At 51.2% G+C, this 13,588-nt stretch overlaps 1 protein-coding gene across 4 annotated transcripts in view; it reads right to left on the bottom strand.

The window, feature by feature from the left end:
- Positions 1 to 199: 199 nt before the first annotated feature.
- LOC117222890 (zinc finger protein rotund) overlaps positions 200 to 13,588 on the bottom strand; it is a 353,257-nt gene continuing 339,868 nt past the window's right edge. The window contains exons 6-7 of one of the 4 annotated variants that reach the window (XR_004490780.2): positions 5,595 to 10,395; positions 200 to 5,199 (exon numbers count right to left, since the gene is read on the bottom strand). Coding sequence is in view for 1 of the 4 variants with exons in the window: in XM_033474911.2 (XP_033330802.1) it covers positions 9,247 to 10,395 (1,149 nt within the window). In the remaining 3 variants the exon portion in view is untranslated. Of the gene's footprint in view, positions 10,396 to 13,588 lie in introns of all 4 variants that reach the window. The other 3 variants (XR_013034578.1, XR_013034579.1, XM_033474911.2) reach the window with 3 other exon arrangements.

Below are 13,588 nucleotides of genomic sequence, written 5' to 3'. Positions count from 1 at the left end.
CGTCAGCGCCATCTGCGTGGAAACAAAATTTGAATTCCGTACACGGTGAAACGATAATCGTGTTTATCTTCTCTTAAATAAATAAATATGAAATAATCAACGCGCCAGCTTCGGCTCGTTCGATCCGATCGTTTCGCATAATAAAAAGGATAGAGAGAAGCAGAAATAATTTAACCGGTTACCCGGGGGAGGAGACGAGTTAACTAGACATTTTTGTTTAATGTTCCTTTTCTTTAGATATTTACAATTATTAAATATTTACACATCGAATCACCCGGTTAACGGATTTAAGCTTCGTCAAACGGAAAGTATAAAATCGTTTTCACCACACCTCGTGGAAAGTAAATTGCCTTCTCCGAAAGTTGCAAACTGAAATACAACTCGAGGAGGAATGACAAAAATACTTGGCGAGCCCAGAATGCCAAGGCAATCCCGTTCACGCTTCTCGAGCGCTCGATTAATTCCTCGTTTCTACGGTATTTAATATGTAATAACTCTGGACCGGACGGATTGCGGTAGCTTTCCGGATCGCTGTTCAGAATTAGTAAGACGTAAGTTCTGTTTATATTTGTTAAAAAGGACGAACAGTTAGTGTGTCGACGATGTGGGGCGGGACGTGTTTTACAAGGTCTGTGTTGTGTCCTGTCCTCGCGGGCCACGCGGGCAACCAAGAAGAAATGGTCGCGAGAAACGTTTTTTTTTTGAAAATCGATTATAAATACAACACGAGCTCCGTTCTCTGATATTATTATCCGGGATCGGGGACGCTCTCGGGGATCAAGAACGACGAGATCCTCTCTATTTCCGTTGCCGGGCGCCCTCAACCTCGGAGATCGTCGTTCTTCCTCCGCCCTCGGCACTTCTCTAGAACCGAGCGAAATTCGCGCAGGAAACGTCGACTCGATACTTCCGAACGATTTCAGTCCCATCCGAGTTCCTCTAGCCAGGCGACTGTCCCCAACTTAACTGTCCAGATCCGTTTGAAAAATTGATGCGAAGGCTAATTTCAGATCGGACGCGCCTTCTTCGAAGCGAATGCTTATAGCCTGGACGAGCACAGCTCTTCTATCGAAAACCAATGGAAGTTTCCTCACGCGTTCCCCGACCGAAAGTTCGAGCGTACGCGAATTTTCAAAAAGATTCGCGTTTTTCCCCATCGTTCTCGAAATTCTCGGCTTCCTGCGCGGATCTCGACATTCGCGGTATCTTCGATCCGCTCGGAGGGCGGCGAGCATCCTCTCTTCCCTCGCTACATGTCCACGCTGTTCGGTTCTCACTCGCGCCTCCGCTGAATATTTTGTACCGTGGTCGTGCTCGCGTCGTAATAGAAAATGTTTCGTTCATTGTCCGCGATCGCTTCCCTCTAAACTCGACGACTTTTCGTTGTACATATGTGTGTGTGTGTGTCTGTGTGTGTATCACGTTCAGGGCGCGCGATTAACTATCATGGCTGGACGTTCTCGTTCGCTGTCGATTTCTCTCTTGTGACCCGGTTCGAGGCACGATTCGTTCCTTTTCGAAAAAACACGACGGTATTCGGGACGACAGTCGAGCGAAAGACGCAGGGCCGAAACTCGTCGATCGGAATGGGAGATTTTCTGTTGGCGGCGATTGCTTCCGAAGAGTGCAAGCTCTCTCTCTCTCTCTCTCTCTCGCTTTCTCTCTCTCTCTCTCGCTCTCTCGTCCGAGATACGCCACTGTAAAACACTGTAAACGTCGCGTTGCGTCGACGGGATCAAGGTTCTTCTCACGAGCATCTTTATTTCATCGATCTCTCGGCATTGAATTTTGAAAGTTATTGCTAAGTACACCAGAGACGGAGTGTATTCGTTCCCCGCCGTTACAAAACACCGCGAGAGCGAGATATCTTCGACCTGGGGAGGGGTTGTTCAATGAACGCTTGTATCGTGGAACGTTGACGAAAGTTGCGAGATGTCGGCGTCGAAGGAAATCCTCTCTCTGTCAGCGGTATTATAGAAAATTTATTCTAGGAAATCGTTGGCTCGCGCCTCGTGCTTTTCGGGGTGTTTTACAGCGACCCTCGGACCCGGAGTAAGTATCAATGTTTTACAGTAGACCTCGTCGCGAATTGACAGACAGTTGTTTCATTATATTAAACGATTCTCTCTCTCTCACTCTCGCTCTCGCTCTCTCCATTTCGCACGGATTAGGAAACACGATGATTCCGCTTTTATTCATGAGGGCTGGGGACGATCGGTAGTGCGAAGAATTTGGGACATTCTCTTCGAAACTTTACAGACGTAGCGTTAATTACTTACTTCTCTAGCTATTAACTATGTGTAATCCGCGTGTCTCTGCTTGTGTTCGTGTGCTGCTTAAAATCGCTCGGATCGTGCGTCGCGCGATCTCCGGGACCTCTCTTATCCTCTCCTCGCAACGCTAAATCGCACCGTTTCTCGTCGTTTTCACACTCTCTCTCTCTCTCTCTCTCTCGCTCGCTTTCTCTCTCTCTCGTTCTCTCTTATCAAACATTTAATTCGTATATAATATATCTATATTATATATCTATATATATACTTTACAAACAGGAAACGATTAGACACTAGGGCTTCGCGTTCAGCCCGAAAAACGGCCGAGTATTCCTTTTCAGGTTGAGAATGGCTCGGTTACGGAGGACCGTCTTCTCTTCCGTCGCCTTCGGCTCGAAATTTCGCTTCGTTCACCCTCCCCCGCCGTGCCCTCCGAAATCGAAAACGACTCAATCATCGAAGGGATACTCGTACGCGATTGCGTTTAAATGGCTTCAGGATGCACTTCTTTGTAAAATACAGTATTATCCCGCCTTTGCGTAAGTATATCCGTTTAGAGATTTGTTCTTCATATTTCTCCGTCGTTTCTTTTCTTGTTTCTAACTCTCCCTCTCTCTCTTTCTTTCTCTGTCGCGCTCGCTCGCTCGCTCGTTCTTGCTCGCTCTGTCGCTCTTTCGTTCTCTCTCGTTCTCCTTAGCTCGCTCTCACTCTCTTTCTTTTTGTTACCGTAAATTTATACAATAAAATATCACAGTTCTGTTCGTACCACGCAATATAATCAATATATTGTTTTTTTTTTCATTACCATGCCTACACGATTCTCTCGCTTCTCGCATTCTCAGTCTTCCTGTCGCGTTCGAACCTCGCTTGCTTGCCGGCTCCCTGTCCGCTCGCATTCGCATAAGCACACAGACGCTCTTTCCTCCCTCCGGCCTCTTCTCACACTCTTACTCTCTCACTCTGTCTCTCGCACCCTCTCCCGATCGAATGGATCTTGCTCGCACGACAACGCGACGAAATTTGCTCAATCGTTTCGAGGAATTTAAACTAAAAAAAAACGAACATTTCGGAGCGTTGCGATTCCCCGCGTTGCTCTCGACGTTGCATCGCGCGCGCGCGAAGTCATTGTATTGCAAGGGCGAACACAGATTTTTTTCAGGGATACAGGGACGCACGTAGTAGCAGTGGCAATGAAACCATCGTTGACCGAGAAAAACCGGGCCCGGGGTCTTCCGGAGTGATTTACGAACCCGGACAAGAGCTGTACTCCGCGGAGGAAAACTGGTAACAGAGCGGCGCGGCGTCGGAATCGACCTGTCTTTTGTCTATCGGCAGACCTCGAGCACATTGCGACGTTCTGACACCGCGTTTCCCTCGTTTTTATCTCCATCGTCGACGCAATGATTTCCGCTCGAAGGAATTTCCGCCGATCGTCGCTCGAGCGGCGAAAGGATCCGCGGGAGATATCCCGGGGAGAACGCCGATCTTCGATCGTCTTTTCTAATAATTGGCACATCGACGAAAAAAGAAATGTTCTCTCTGTCTCTCTGTTTCTTTCTAGCTCTCGGTTTGCAAAGCAACGGGGATGATTATCGTCTATTTAATCGCTAACAATTGACACATCTGCGATCGAAGAACGATCCTTTCACCTCTCTCTCTCCGCCATCCGCCGCTCTGCCCCCCTCCTCCCCGAAAGCACAATGGACGGCATCTTTCCGCAAATCTGCTCGGGAACAAGCAAGTCAAGAAGCTGTGGGGACAGGGTCGCGATAAAAAAAGTGTGTGTGTAGGAGGGGGGGGGGGAGAAGGAAAGAGGACCCCCTCCGAAATGCTCAGCACCGCTATAATAATCGTATTGTAAGTACAATTCCGTTTCCGCGTCGCCAATCGGTCCATCGACAAAAGCAAAAATATTCTTTCGCGATGCAAATATGCTCGTTTCCTCTTTCTTTCCTCGCGGAACCGGAAGAAAACAATGGAACAAAGGACTCGCGCCGGCGAAGAAGGAGAAGGAGGATGACTACGGGGTGGGTGGAGAAGGTGGAGGAGTCTTCTGTCGGGGAAAAGAAAATCTTGAACAGGGGACAACGCTGTCCCGGGCGTCTTCCACACATACTCGAACGCTTTTCTTTGTAACGTGATAGTTTATTAAACGAAATTATAATTATAATAATAATTAATAATAATAATAATAATTAATAATAATTAATAATAATAATAATAATAATAATTAATAATAATAATAATAATATTATTAATAAAATAATCATCAATGAAACTAAAGGGTAGACAGAAAAAGGATCACAATTAAAGCGCGGGGGTACCTGACACTGTAACCGCCCACCACACAACCCCTCTGGAAACAAAACTCTATGCTGGTCCCCGTCTCTCCCCGTAAAATTACCCCACGCCCCTTTCTCCTACCGGAAACGATTTCATTAAAGATCAACGAGAGAAAAAGGAAACGTTTGTCGATAATTGCCCCCCTCCCCTCTCGCCATTGAAATCCATTATCTTCCGCGTGACTTTCATTTTCCCGTGTCTCCCGCTTCTCGATCGCGCCCCCTCTCGAAGAAAATCGTGGAAATCGCCGAAGGGAGCCCGAAACTGCGATCTCTGTGCGCCTTTTCGGCCACAGAATTCTCGATTTCGTCTCTCTGTCCCTTTCGTTTTTTTTCTCTCTCTCTCGGTTCCTCTCATACACATTCTTCCCGACCGTTCACCCGTCGATTATCTCTCATTCTCTCGTACACACGTTGGTCCATTCGTTCATCGTCCTAGTAACGAACTAATAGTTTTTTTTTAAACAACTTGAGCACAGGTGGGGCGTCGACGCGTCGCGCTCCAAGAGATTCCTCCCCTCTCTCTTTCTCTCTCTCTGTCTGTCTCTCATTCGTTCTTCGTCTCTCTTGGAACGTTAGGATGCTTCCTTGAAAAAACAAACAAAACAGAGCGTGTCGATAGGGGTAAAGAAGAAATTACTAGAAATCGAAGGAGAAGCGCGTGTCTCGCGGAAGAATCGGTGAAAACGAAAGGGTTGCAAATGAAAGGAAAATGCGGACACTTCCAGGGGAAGAATGCAGACTCGGGACGGGACACGTGCGACGCCGTAACAAGAAATTATCTACAGTATACACGTGTTCTATTCCCTCCCCCCTGTCCGCGCGGTGTCTCTTCCTCCCGTCTCTCATTTTACACGCCTCGAGAAATTTTCTACGTTTCCCTCGGCCGCCGACGATCGGCTCCGACGATCGTGCTCGATTGCACACCGAGACCGCGCGAGAATAGTCAACGGCAGAATATAATGATCAACGCGTTACCTACCGGCGATTGTTTTCTCGATAAATGTGTCCCGGTAATCGAACAATTTTTCACATTGTTGAAACGCGATCGCTGGCGTGCCCGACGAATGGATTTCCGGTAGGCAAAGCGTTGAAAAGCTCGGTCGTCGAAGTCGGTCGATGCCGGGGCACGAATTCGGAACGGAAACGCGCTCCTACGAAACAAGAAATTATCGTAATTAACTTTGGGCAACGATTGCTTGCTTCTTGCTCTCTCACGCACACTTGGTATTACTCTCTCTCTCGCTCTCTCTTTCTCTCTCGCTGCTTCTCTTTCATTCATTCTCTCCCACTCGTTAGACAAGGTACTTAGAATATCTTCAGTAGAGAGTCTCTATCCTTCCTCTCGTTTAGCTTACGCACCTACCGAATATTGATCAATCAATTAATCAATCAATTAATAATAATATATAATATTTATTTATTCGTTTATTTACATATATGTCGTAGAATCCTAGGGAAAAGAGGGCAGAGGACCGGACGAACCCGCGAGCTCGAGACTCGTCGACCAGCCGGCCATGTTCCAACCATTATATACCACAGCGCACCCCAGAATATTCCTAACCCCCCAGATTGCGTTACCGAAAGGTCAGGGGGTGGTTCCGATTCGGCCATCTTGCTCTAGAATCACAGCACGCGTCGACGTGTTTCCGTTTCGCTCAAACAACTCCGTCTCTCGTCTCGACGCAACAGCGTTCTCCTCGCGGCCTCTTACACCAATATTCTCCAGTCTCTGGCAGTTCTCTCTCTCTCTCTCTCACTCTCTCTCTTTTATCCGTCGTGGATCTACCCCTATGCCATGGGTGTCGCCGTAGCCCAGTGAGCTCCCAAATTACAGGATCCTAAAGGAAAGTGGCGATCCAGCGAGGGGCGGGGAACTCGAAGTCGCGACCACGAGACTCGTCGACTGGCTCCGATCGACTGGCTCTCCAAAATTTTGCTGCAAACTCAAATTTCCTTGTCAACTTAAACTTCGATCTAACGATTCGGCGAACGAGTCGTTCTCTCGCGGTCCGGAGCGCGCCTCTCGCGCGACGTTCAACGGTGCAACGGGGTGAATTTCTCTCGGCGGTCCATTAGACGCGATACCGAAACTACAGCCTGCCGTTCGACGGGATCGATCGGCGCGTCGATCACCGATCGGATGAAGAGGCCACCGGAGCCTGGAAGATTTTCGTATTTGTTTCGAACGGTGCCACGTTCGCCCGGGAAATGTAAACGAGACGACCCGGAGACCGGGATACCTGGGCTCTCTCTCTGATCGTGTTCGTGCGAGGGACAGCCTTCGCGTAGTCTGCGAGCGAAACCGGGGGAAGGGGAGGAGAGAGAGAGAAAAAAAAAGAAATCGGAACGAGAGGAGTCGATGGGGCCGGCGTTAATTCCGTTCTTTTCACGTTCCTGCTTCCCAGGAGCACTGCTCGTAAGAGGGAATAGCAAAAGCCAGGAGGAATCGTGCCGTGAAGTACACCTATTTTCCAAGGGGTGGCTCTCGCCCCCTCGAAGGCGGAAGGGGGTAGTAGGCACACCTTTCTGGGTCGAGTGGACGTTTCGCTCGCAACGGGATAATTAACGAAGAGCATGAGACCGTGTACGTGTGCGTATGTGTATGAGTCCGAGAGAGACGCAGCGAGAGAAAGAGAAAGAAAGAGAGAGAGAGAGAGAGAGAGAGAAAAAGGAAAAGAGTGAGAAGGAGAGAGGGAAAACCGGAGAAAGAGTAACAGGAGAATAAGCGTCGCACGCACCTTTTAAAAAGGAGTTACGCGCGTGCACACGTGCACGAATCGCGCGGAATACTCAATATATGAAAAGGGGGAAGGAATAGAGAGGAAAGCAGGCAAAAGGGAGGAAACGTGAAATGCGGGAGAGAAAAGGGTGGTGCCAGAAAAATGGCAAATGCGAAAACAAAGGGAACGATGAGGGATTAAGCACCTAACGCGTGTGCCGCTTTGGAATTGTGGATCAATTAGTAGTCGACAGAAACGAAAGCGAACTTTTAAATCGATAAAAGTTGTCGAGACAAAAGTTGGAAAATTAGATGGACCATCGAGGTCCATGGATCTTTGAACTAAGTACTAATCACTGTGCGTGGATGTAACCGTTTGAAGATCTAGGCGATCGAAAGTCCCTCGACGCGTCTGCGCACCGATCGTTACTGAAACGATCAAAAACTTCTACCCTAAGACGCATGATTAAATAAATCGATCGGAAGAAACTGATAAAATCGTTGGCAATTCTAGCTGGCGGGGGAGAAAGAGACGGGTTCTTGTGCACAGAGCGTTGTATACAAACATATGTATAAACAGTTTGAACAGGAGATCCCTCCGAGAAGTATCAACCAGGTAGCTAAAGCGCTTCTAGCCGCCAGTCGACGACTCTCGATACCAAGAAGTCACAAGTCGGCGGAGTCTCGATTCTCCTAGGACCCGTTTTGAACACGGTCCAGGACAGGGAGGGTGGTAGCACCGATCATCGGCGAGGACAGTAGTCCATAAAAGAGGACACCATGGCGAGGATAGCAAAAGTCGGTCGACGAGCCCCGCGGCCGCGGTTCCGGGTTCCCGCTCGATCCTCTTTCTCCTTGGGCTTTACAATACGATTAAAAAAATACAAACAGGAAAACGATTGTGTACGATCATCGCAAGGGCCGGCTAAGCGTCGAACAGAGAAGGTGGGCTCTGCGTCGGAGAAGACTCGACAATTAACCTAAGGAGATCGTCGCTGGGGGTGGGCGTGTGAAAGGGGAGCGCGGCCGAGAGGAACGCGATCGAGGACGGGAGAGGAGAAAGGACGAGGGCCGTGCCCTCGGAAGGTAGCTTAGGGGAGAGGGAGGGTTCTCTCACGGCCGGTGCCGGGATCATCCTCGTCTCCGGGGTGACTATTCGCCGCGGGACTTCGTTTCGAAGATTACCGGGAAACGTGGTTACCCGGTAATCATTCCCGGGTACTACTTTCTAACTAACTCGGAGCGTGAAAGTTAATCAGCGGCCAAGCTCTCGGCTGCTCGATCGATCCTGCCGATTCGAGGTGGCGATCGAGCCTTTCTAATATTCGCCGTTCATGCATGGATGCCCGGTAGCATTAAAACGATTAAAAGTCGTCCGGCCGATCTGCATTCGACTCGGATTGATCCGCTCTCTCTCTCTCTCTCTCTCTCTTTCTCTCTCCCCCCTCTCTCTGTCCTTCTGGATAGCCCATCGAGCCGGGTAAACGTCGATCGGAGAGTCTTCGATCTCCGATGATTCGCTTTCACGCGACCAAAGGAAGCAGCCTAAAAATATAAAAGAAAAAAGGGATCATCTCGCAAACGGTTGACTACCACTTTACGGTACCCTGAATACCGTCCGATGCGACTAAAACCGAAAAAAGAAACAAAAACACTGTAGGCGGCGAGGAGCCTCGAGGTGAACAGCCACCCCCGCGACACGCGCGCAATTTAGGATCCACGAGATCATAGAAGACTCGCGGCGGAGATCGAAGGACGTGCCGGAGAAAAGGATCGCGGTGGAATTAGTAGAGCCCGATACGTCGAGGACGACGGAAGGGCGGCGGAAGGGGCCGGGAGGACAGGCAGAACGAAGAAGAAGAAACCGGGTAGAGAGACAGCAGTTGCTCCTAATCTCCAAGACCAGCCGGAGTTACTGTTTCTCCTTGAGCCCGCCGAGGAGAGCGTGGCTCTCCATCGTCGCGCTGAGGTTGCTCAGGTTGCTAAGGTTGCCCAGGTTGCCCAGGTTCCCGAGGTTGCCGAGGTTCGGCTGATGGGCGTAGTTCCTGATCTGGTGTAGGCTGATCAGCTGGTTCGGGAACGAGGTAGCGTTCTGATTGCTGGTCGTGCCGGACGTGACGCCGGACGACGAGGACGCCGGCGAGGACTTCTGCGTCGTGTTGAACGCCTCGTAGAGGTACGGCCTCGAGGCCGGATGATGGCTGCCCGGGTAGTGCAGATGGTTCAGCGGGTTCAACGGGTGCTGCATGGAGGAGATCGAGTTGATCGAGATCGAGGAGATCGGCGTGAACGCCGAGCTGCTGTTCGGATGGTGGTTGGCGCCCGGTTGCGGTGTCTGTTGCCTGGAGTCGTTCTCGATCGAGTCGGCCCGGTGCCCGTGCCCGGGCAACAACATCTCCGGGTTCTGGTTCTGGTGGTAGTCGGTGTGGTGATGGGGCAGCCGCTCGTGCAGATCGCTGATCACCGAGTCCGGGCTGACCTTCGGCCAATAGTGGTCCTGATGGTGAGCCGCCATCGCGTGGATCGACGGCCTCAGACCGGTGCCGATGATCGGCGGTCTCTTGTCGGTCCTCTCCGCGTGCTTCTGCATGTGCTTCGCCAGGTAGGTCTCCTGCGTGTAGCTCTTGCCGCAGTACTGGCAGATGTGCGTCTTCAGGTGCTTCGATTCCTTGTGCTTCGGTATGTGCTCGAGCAGACTCGGCTCGTCGGAGAAGCACTTGTAGCAGGAGTTACACTTGTACGGCTTGTCGGTCTGGTGGCAACGGGAGTGGCTCTGTAGGTTGCTCAGCTGGCTGAACGCCTTCGTGCAGCCTGGATGCCGGCACTTGTACGGTTTGTCGCCGGTGTGCGTGCGGATGTGCTGCTGTAGGTGGCTCAGTTGGGTGAACTTCCGCTGGCAAATCTCGCAGCGGTACGGCTTGATGCCCAGGTGGATCCTGGTGTGCTGCGACAGGTACGAGGAGTTCGCGAACGCCTTCGAGCACTGGGTGCACTTGTACGGCTTCGCCTCGCGCATGTGGATCTGCGTGTGGAGCTGCAGGTCCGCCTTGCTACCGAAGATCTGAAACGGAAACGGCACTCGGTCAGTCAAACGTCTCCGGCGCGCGTACCCGAGAAAACGATTTAATCGACGGTTCGCGACGGAATTTTCTCGGAAACCGGAGCGAGGTACATGCCGAAGGCATCCATCGTTAACCTTTTAGGCACGACGCGCCACTATAGTGGCTTCGGCGGATGTCATCTTTCAGAACGACACGCCACTATAGTGGCTTTCGCGGATGTCATCTCTCTGGACGACGCGCCACTATAGTGGCTTGCTCTAGTAGCTCACTCGCTCATCGTTTGAATCAAATAATCGTCTTCATATGCATTGTTTCACACTTCTTTCGTCTTCACATCGATTTACAACAGTCTACAGGGTGTCCCAAAAATGTCTCGCAATCCGGAAATGGCGGGTTCCTCGGATCATTTGAAGCAACTTCTTCCTTTACAAAAATGTTCTCCGAGGCACCGTTAACGAGTTATTAACGAAAGACAGTGACCAATAAGAATGCTGTGTATGCCCGTAAGGGCGAGGAAACATATCCGCGTCACCCTCGCGGTGACCGGATTCACACTAGATGACCAATAAGAATCGAGTACGGCTGACTTGAGGCGGCCCAGCCAACCAGCGCACGAAGCCCAGTTCCGCTAATTGGCTCGATCGCCTCGCACCAGCTGAGCTCGCCTCTCATTGGTCACTGTTTTTCGTTAATAACTCGTTAACGGTGCCTCGGAGAAAATTTTTGTAAAGGAAAAAGTTGCTTCAAATTGCCTGAGGAACCCGCCACTTTCGGATTGCGAGACATTTTTGGGACACCCTGTATATACAGTATCAGACTCTGTACAGTACACATCAGACTCTGCCGTTCAGAGAAATAGCCTCGCGCGCAGAAGTCAGCTGTACCTAAAAGGTTAAGGGATGCCGAACGCGAGTAACACGGCCGAGAGGATAATTTAAAGGGTCGGGACGCGGCGGATATTAAATATCGAGGGTTTCGTGCGGCGGAAGAACGCCGGTTTGCTCCGGTTTCGGGACGGTCGCTCGGAAAATTTCTGAAAAGGAACGACGAGTCATGGTTTTGAAAAGCGTCCTCCGGTGCTGGCGGTGGCGTGCAAACGCACGCGAAAATCAGGCCGCCTCGATCGAGTGTCGGCGGTCGTGTTCGCGCCCCGAACAGCGGAACAACGAGAGTCGATCGACAGGTGAAGGGGTTCCATCGTTTCAGTATAGCTCCTTCCAGAACACGCTCCGCTTCCTCTTTCATCGACGACCACGGGGACAGACGGGGGCAACGAGGAGGTGCGTGCGCGTGTATGTCGACGCATTAGCCGAGCACCGCGGTATATTTATAAATAAATAAAATGTAAACGAGGATTGGCGGTAGCCGGAGCGTACGTGTAGAGGCGGGGAGAGGATGACCTTGTCTATCATGGCCTAGCCTCCAGGCATACCTGACTGACTGGCTTCAGCTACCGCATAGATCTCTCTCTCTCTCTCTCTCTCTTTCTCTCGCTCTCTCGATCCTTCTGTTCCCTCCTGCGCTCTTAATTCCCCTTCCCTTCTTTTTATTCCATCGTTCCTCCGCGTCTCGCGTTCTCCTCGCTCCTTTTTCGCTCCACTCGTGTCTCTCGGCTCTCTTTGTACGGTAGTCGGTCGTTCCTTCTCGGTCTAGGCAGCCTTAAATGCCGCCTTTTATTCCGCTCGGCCCTCTCGCTCCTCTTCGTCGCCTCGGAAGAAGGAACGACGGAAGAAGAGACGCTTTCCGATCGGCCAGACCTCCGCGCGCTATCGATATATCGGCTCGAATCGGCGCGGTGCTCTAATTTGTCCGATCTCTAATTGATACCACCAGAAGGAAACGGATTCCGAGCGTGCCGCCAGGCGAAACGAAGCTACCGATTTAACGAGGACCTCCGAAATTCTCTTAGAAAATCCCGTTCCCTCTTTGGAAGATTCGAAATTTTGTCAGCCGAAGGAAAGGAACGATGCGACGAGAGATCGCGACGATCGATAAGGCGATCGTTGACGGAACGCAGGACGAAGACGTTTCCCGGCAGGGTGAAACGCGAGGACCGTATAGACGCCTTGGAAAAGATGCGAAGGCGTCGATTTCCTGGCTGGTCGCGGATCGTTACGTAAAACGACAGATTCCTTTCTCGGATCGACTCGACACGACGGATCGGTCCGTGCCACGCCCCAGGATCGCAACTACGATCCACGGCCTTCGAAGGATAACGCGCGCTCTTACACGGATGTCGATGATCCGATTCGTCGGCTCGCGTTCACGCCGGATCGACTCTCGACACTTTTAAGGGGTCTTCCTACTTTAGACGCCGATCGAAAGAAGGGATTTCCTTTCATTGCATCTTCTTAACCCGCTAAGAGCCTTAACCCGGCGATTCCGCGATCGTAAACACGCTGCCGCGATGAACGGCCCCGCGAGAATCGTCCGACGCGGTTTATCGAGCGATAATCTCTCGCCGATGGTAGAATCAGTTGGATCCGGAATATTTCGGAAAACTCTCGAACAGTATGGAACGGTAATACGATCGGCACTCTTCGGTCCGTAGCGCCGGAGGATCCCGACGGAAAAATGAAATCGAGGATTCTCGGGTAATGGAATGAAAGTTCCAAGTTCGAAGACGCGCGTTCCAATGTTTGAAGTAGCCGCTCCGAAAATTGATCGCGATCGCAACTTCGTAGAACTTCCCAGTTTCCCCGGAGGAAAAGTGGCAGTTCTATTTTTCAGAGCCGGGCCCGATCGGGTCGAAAGAAACCTGATTACAAATTAGGTCGAAGTCGTGGGCGCGCAGGATCGCGGGGCTCGAGAGGAAATTCGAGCGGATTGTCCTGCGAGAGGCGGCCCGGAGAGGAGAGGAGAGGAAAGGAGAGGAGAGGAGAGGAGAGCCTTTACTCTACTACCGGTGATTTGGTCAGGTCCGCGGCGTCTCCCGAGGCGGAACTATGCGGCCGGAGCCGCGTTCAGACCGTTACAAATTTACAACCGTTATGGCAATAATTTAGTCAAAGCTCGGGGGGGCTGGTTGGCCGCCGTTGGATCGGCGAGCGGAATCTCACGCGCCGCGTCGGACGAAACGTCCTCCCGTGGACTGAATCGGTTCCACGGATGATCGATGACGGGAGCATCGGACCGTTATGGGCGCAGAACGCCACTCCGGAAACCAGAAATTTCGACTCCGGCTCCGAGATC

Source organism: Megalopta genalis, chromosome 12 (genome assembly GCF_051020955.1).
Source record: "Megalopta genalis isolate 19385.01 chromosome 12, iyMegGena1_principal, whole genome shotgun sequence".
NCBI classification, from domain to species: Eukaryota; Metazoa; Arthropoda; class Insecta; order Hymenoptera; family Halictidae; genus Megalopta; species Megalopta genalis.
The sequence above is the reverse complement of the archived record's forward strand: the minus strand, read 5'-3'. Positions and strand labels throughout refer to the sequence as shown.